At 46.9% G+C, this 6,115-nt stretch overlaps 2 protein-coding genes across 2 annotated transcripts; both read left to right on the plus strand.

Annotated features, from left to right (window-relative positions):
- Positions 1-18: 18 nt before the first annotated feature.
- LOC138039868 (uncharacterized) lies at positions 19-4,617 on the plus strand. The gene is made up of 3 exons (XM_068885701.1): positions 19-1,711; positions 1,822-2,654; positions 2,830-4,617. The coding sequence occupies exons 1-3, from the start codon at positions 19-21 to the stop codon at positions 4,615-4,617; spliced, it is 4,314 nt and encodes a 1,437-aa protein (XP_068741802.1).
- Positions 4,618-4,620: 3 nt separating this feature from the next.
- On the plus strand, positions 4,621-5,880 carry LOC138039869 (uncharacterized). Its single transcript, XM_068885702.1, has 2 exons — positions 4,621-4,804; positions 5,072-5,880. Exons 1-2 carry the CDS (start codon positions 4,621-4,623, stop codon positions 5,878-5,880), a joined length of 993 nt encoding a protein of 330 aa, XP_068741803.1.
- The last annotated feature ends 235 nt before the right edge of the window (positions 5,881-6,115 follow it).

Raw genomic sequence — 6,115 nt, forward strand, 5'->3', positions numbered from 1 at the left:
AATGAAGTTTAGAAGTTGATGGGTGATTCTGGTCGAGTTGAGGAGGTTTTGTTAAAAAAGGACTTAATTAATACCACGTTTTCACGCTTTGAGGACATTCATTTCTCTAGGTTGGCACTTCTTCCAGACCACGAAGAAAGAAAGTCCTTTGAGGATTCATTTGCGGTTCAGGTTGAGAGGAGACAGAACTTTATGTCGAGGATAGAATTTTGGATCGATCGTGAAGCGTTTCGTTCTACACCCCCTGTGGAACCTGAGGATTCCATTAGTCAAGCGGCTTCACTGATTTCAATCAAGGGTCGCCCGAATTCCAAGTTGTCAAAGTCGTCAAAGAGTCTCGCAAGTATTAACAGCCAAGCGTCAAGTACATCAAGTGCGCGACTTCGAGAAGCTAAGGAACGCCGTGAATTAGCTCACCTTAAGCTGCAGCAACTGAAACTAACTCAAGAACTTGAGCAAAGGCGAGCTCAGTTGGAGAACGAGGCACAGAGACTTAAATTGATTCATGAGTTCGAATTGGCAACCGCGAGCGAGAAGGTATGGTCAGCCCCAGTTTTCGATCCAGTAGCGCTTGATGCCCCTCAAGGGAGTCTGGGAAGTTCTCGCCAAGGGCCCGGGGGGCCAGAAGGGTTTCCTAGGTCCGGTCCTGCTCCGAAGCCAAGTGCTACGAGCGAGCCGGTAAGGCAAGCTATTTCTTCTCCGGTAGAATCAGTAGTCACGAAGAGTGATAGCTTAAACCCATTGGGTGCCGGATGGAGTAGCAGGTTACCAACATCGCCTATCAGTAGCGCTCCTCAACCCTCTCACACAGACCAAAATGAAAGTAAGGTGGAAGATCTGGTCAGGACCTTAGCGTCAGCCTTAGATGTAGGTTTCAAAATCCCTAGAGCTGAGATATTAACATTCGATGGATATCCGTTGGAGTATTGCCAGTTTATTCATAATTTCGATGTCAACATTGGCAGTTTGATTAGCGATCCGCAAAAACGGTTGGCGTATCTTATCCAGTATTGTAGGGGTGAAGCCAAACAAGTTATTGAGAACTGCTGCATGTACGAGTCAGAACGTGGTTATAAGAAAGCTAGGGAGATCTTGTATCATCAGTTTGGAAGACCTCACAATGTTGCTCAAGCCCATGTAAACCAACTAATCAAGGGTCAGATGATAAAGCCAACTGACGGATCAGCGTTGCAGAAACTTGCTCGTCAGATGCTAAAATGTGAGATCACCTTGTCTCAAACCGGTTATGATGCACATTTAAATAACTCTGAAACGTTGAAGATTATGGATCGCCTACCCACGCGTCTTCAGACTAAATGGGCTGAGCGGGCAGAGAACATTTTCCGTGATGGGGGACGCTCACGTTTTTCCTCTCTCACCGCTTTTATTCAGCGAAGCGCTGATATTGCAAGTAACATGTTTGGTCAGCGCTTGAATGTGAACAGTTCGAGAGACAGAAGCGGTAATAGACCTCAACAGAGAAATAGGAATGATACCCCGCGTCGAGGTACAACCCTGGCTGTGAGAAGTGTTAGTGCTCCAAAGAGTTCACACGAGAGTCCACGCGAGATAAGGAACAATGTAGTTGTCCATCCACGCGATGTTTCGGATCGAGATTCGAGCAGGATCACACGCAGAGATGTAACCACAGATAAATGTATCAGCCTTGGACCTCGCGACGTCACGCGTAGTTACCCTCCTCCTGAAGTCTGTACTTCCAGTCCGCATTGTCCTTTGTGCTTAAAGTCACACTTCTTGAAGGACTGCATAGCCTTTAAAGCGAAGACTTATCAGGAACGCCTCGATCTCTTGTTCCAAAAGCATATTTGCAGAAACTGTTTGGTACCTGGTCATTACGCGAAGGGGTGTGCAGCGGTAAGAGCGTGCGAAAGGTCTGGTTGTGTAAGAAAATATCACACCCTACTGCATCCCCGGATGGGGCGCGTGATAATCACGACATAGATCACAGAGTAGTTTCACACCAGGCGTCGGCCGCGGCATCAAACGGCATCATTGGGGCCGGCAGGAAACGGGTCTGCCTTCGAGTATACGCATTGTTGGATGACGGTTCAGACGTGTCACTGTGTGATCATCGACTATTGGAGAAGCTTGGTTTGAATGGGATAAACCGGCAGTTTACTCTTACTACCCTTAGTAACACTGAAGAACAAAGTGGGTTGGAGGTTGGTCTGAAGGTCAGCAGCATAGATGGTGTAAAGGATCTCTGCCTGTCTAGAGTGTGGTCTGTTGAAGGAATTCCTGTGTCAGAGAAGAGCATTCCAGTACCTGATGATTTAAGGCGATGGCCCCATCTCCGAGATTTGAGTTTTCCCCAGATTGATGATCAGACAGTAATGCTTTTGATTGGCGGAGATTGTCCCGAGGCATTTTGGGTGCTAGACGAGAGGAAAGGGGCAAGTGATGAACCGTATGCAGTCAGGTTCCCGTTAGGATGGACCCTATTGGGCCCAGTTGGTCCCACGAATCCTCACGAAGAATTTCACGTGAACTTTGTGCGTTCCCTGGATGACGACGACTTGCTTCAGTCGCAAGTGAAGAGGTTCTGGTTGACTGACTTTGGTGAAAGTTTAGCTGCATCTGAGGTGTGCATGTCATTGGAAGACAAACGAGCCTTGAAGATTATGAATGAGACGGTTACAAAGACATGGTCATTATCAGGTCGGGTTGCCTTGGAGAAATCGACCGCCTTCGATCCCGAACAACCGTTGTTTCGCTGAATCGAGGCTATGTTCGCTGAAGAGACGACTTCTAAAGGATGAAGACCTTCATGGGAAGTACAACACTACTATGGACGAATAATTGTCTAAGGGTCACGCAGTAAAGATTCCTCCACGAGAGCTGTCTGTTGAGGGAAAGATCGTCTGGTACCTTCCTCATCATCCAGTTGTCCACGCCAGGAAACCGGACAAGGTTCGTGTAGTTTTTGATTGTGCCGCCAGATACCTGGGTACCTCACTGAATGACCAGTTGATGCAAGGACCTGACCTGAACAATAACCTGATCGGTGTTTTGATGCGATTCCGAGAGGAGAAGTTCGCTGTAATTGCTGACATAGAGTCCATGTTCGATCAGGCCAGAGTTGATCCACGTGACCGTGACGCTTTGCGTTTCCTCTGGTGGCCGAATGGAGAACTACACAGCACCCCAGCAGAGTATAAGATGACGGTCCATGTCTTCGGAGCTACGTCGTCCCCAAGTTGTGCCTGTTTTTGTCTGTTGAGAACAGCAGAAGACAACAAGGATACCTTTCCGAGCGAGATCGTGAATACAGTAAAAAGGAATTTCTACGTGGATGACTGTTTAAAGTCTGTCAGAACACGTCACGATGCACGGCTACTTGTGAAAATGTTGACTGAGCTGTTATCACGGGGTGGATTCAGCTTAACGAAATGGATGAGCAATGACAGAGAAGTCTTGGCAAGCATTCCTCCGAGTCGACGAGCGAAATCCGTTGTTAACTTGGACCTTGACGAGATGCCCACGGAGCATGCTCTAGGAGTACAGTGGAAAGTTCAGACCGATGAGTTCTGTTTTAAAGTCATTGCCAAGGAAAGACCACCAACCCGACGAGGTATATTGTCAGTCGCAAGCTCGGTTTATCACCTCCATGGGTTCTTGGCGCCCTTCACATTGTCAGCGAAGTTGATTCTGCAGGAGTTATGCAGGAAGAAGATTGGTTGGGATGAGAAGGTAGAAGGTCAAGCTCTGAGTGACTGGAAAGATTGGCTAGCTGCTTTACCTAAATTGTCGGAGGTTGCAGTAAGAAGATGTTACAAACCTGACTCATTTGGAGAGGTCAGTCACGCTCAGGTCCACCATTTCTCCGATGCATCCCAGTGCGCCTACGGAGCAGCTTCCTATTTACGCATGATTGATACGGATGGTAACATTCATTGTTCATTTGTCATCGGTAAGTCTCGTCTGGCGCCCCTAAAGGCGATCACAATCCCTCGCTTGGAGCTGTCGGCAGCAGTGGTATCTGTGAAGTTGGATAATATGATCCGGAGAGAGCTTGATCTGCCCATCGAAGAGAGCATTTTTTGGAGTGATTCCACTTCTGTCATTCAGTTGATCCAAAATCAGTCTAAGAGATTTCAAACCTTCGTGGCAAAACGCCTGTCGATTATTCATGACGGTTCGTCTCCTGATCAGTGGAGATATGTTGACTCGAGATCCAATCCTGCTGATGATGCCTCGAGGGGTCTAACTGCAGAACAGTTAATCCGTAATAAGCGTTGGTTGCATGGTCCTGAGTTTTTGTGGAAATCAGATGAATGTTGGCCCTCCCTTGGCACAATACCGAACATACCAGATGATCACCCAGAGGTGAAGCATGAAGTTCAGACGTACGTGATTTCACACAAGAGCATCATGCATTCATTTATAGAGCGCTATTCTTCCTGGAATCGTCTCAAGAGGGGAGTTGCGTGGTTGTTGAAGTACAAGCTTTTCCTACTCAGCAAAGTGCGACATCATGATGAAGGAAATCACTTAGGGCCAATTAAGGGAGAGCTCTCGGTAGATGATCTAAAAAGGGCTGAAAAGGAAATTGTTGTGTGTGTTCAGACAGAAGCCTTCAAAGAGCATTTTTCTTAAGTGATGAAGTCAAAAAGTCCCCTTCGCAAGTTGTGCCCGATACTGATCGATGCAATCTTATGCGTAGGAGGTCGATTGCAAAACGCACCTATTCCAACTGAGGTCAAGCATCCAGTTCTCCTTCCCAAAAAACACCATGTAACGGATTTGATTGTTAGGAAGTACCATGAAGAGTTAGCCCATGCTGGTAGAGAACACGTGTTATCTTCCATAAGACAGAAATTTTGGATAGTCAAGGGTCGTGTGGCGGTGTGCCGTGTTTTAAGAGAATGCCTTTTCTGCCGTAAGAGAGCTTCACCAACAGGGGAACAAAGGATGGCGGACTTGCCTTCGTAGCGCCTAACCCCAGACCGACCGCCCTTTACGTTCGTAGGCATTGACTACTTTGGCCCGTTTTTAGTGAGACTGAATCGCAGCAGTGTAAAACGCTACGGATGCTTGTTTACTTGTCTAGCCTCCAGAGCTGTCCACATTGAGATTTCGCACTCTTTAGACACGAATTCGTTCATTGACGCCCTGCGAAGGTTTATTGCCAGGAGAGGAAGTCCCGAAATCATCAGAAGCGATAACGGTACCAATTTCCATGGTGGCGAGCGAGAACTGCGAAGTGCACTGTCAGAATGGAATCAACAGAAGATAAATGCGTTTACAAGTCAGCGCGAGATCAAATGGATCTTCAACCCACCGACAGCCAGTCACATGGGAGGTGTTTGGGAAAGAATCGTTCAATCAGTCAAGAGAATCCTCAAGGCCCTTCTACGAGAGCAACTTGTCAACGATGAGTCACTTCTGACCCTAATGGCTGAGACTGAATCAGTCATAAATTCTCGCCCTCTAACGCCAAACCCAGTCGACCCAATAGATGCTGAGCCTCTCACTCCAAGTCATTTGTTATTACTGAGGTCAAACCAATCGATTCCCCCTGGAGTTTTCTCCGAACAAGATCAGTACTGTAAGCGACGTTGGCGGCAAATACAGTACCTAGCTAACATTTTCTGGAAGCGTTGGCTCCGAGAATATCTGATCACGTTGCAGCAACGCCACAAGTGGAGCTATGTTAGCCGAAACCTTAAGATGGGCGACTTGGTTTTGCTCACAGAGGAGAACACCCATCGGGGTCAATGGCCCTTAGGTCGGGTTACCAGAGTCCACAAAGCTAAAGATGGTCACGTGCGTTCAGTGGAGATTAAAACGAAAACCGGTTCCCTGATCAGGCCCATTACAAAGCTGTGTTTCTTGGAGAACTTTCCCATGTCCGCATAAATTTTGAGTGAAATAAACTGTTTCTATCAAGTAGTTTATTTGGGGCCGGAATGTTGCGGACAGTTTATAACTCCATTTTGTATGCGAATTATTATTACTGTTATCCTTTTTTGTGTCATATTCTTTTCAACTTAAGTAACACTACCTCGTTAGTAAACAGAATCAGTTTAGTGTCTCAGAAGTTTTCTCGTTATTCCCCAAGGGGCCAATTAGTAGAACTATATTAGGACCGAAA

This window comes from Montipora capricornis, chromosome 3, assembly GCF_036669925.1.
Source record: "Montipora capricornis isolate CH-2021 chromosome 3, ASM3666992v2, whole genome shotgun sequence".
In the NCBI taxonomy this organism is placed as follows: domain Eukaryota; kingdom Metazoa; phylum Cnidaria; class Anthozoa; order Scleractinia; family Acroporidae; genus Montipora; species Montipora capricornis.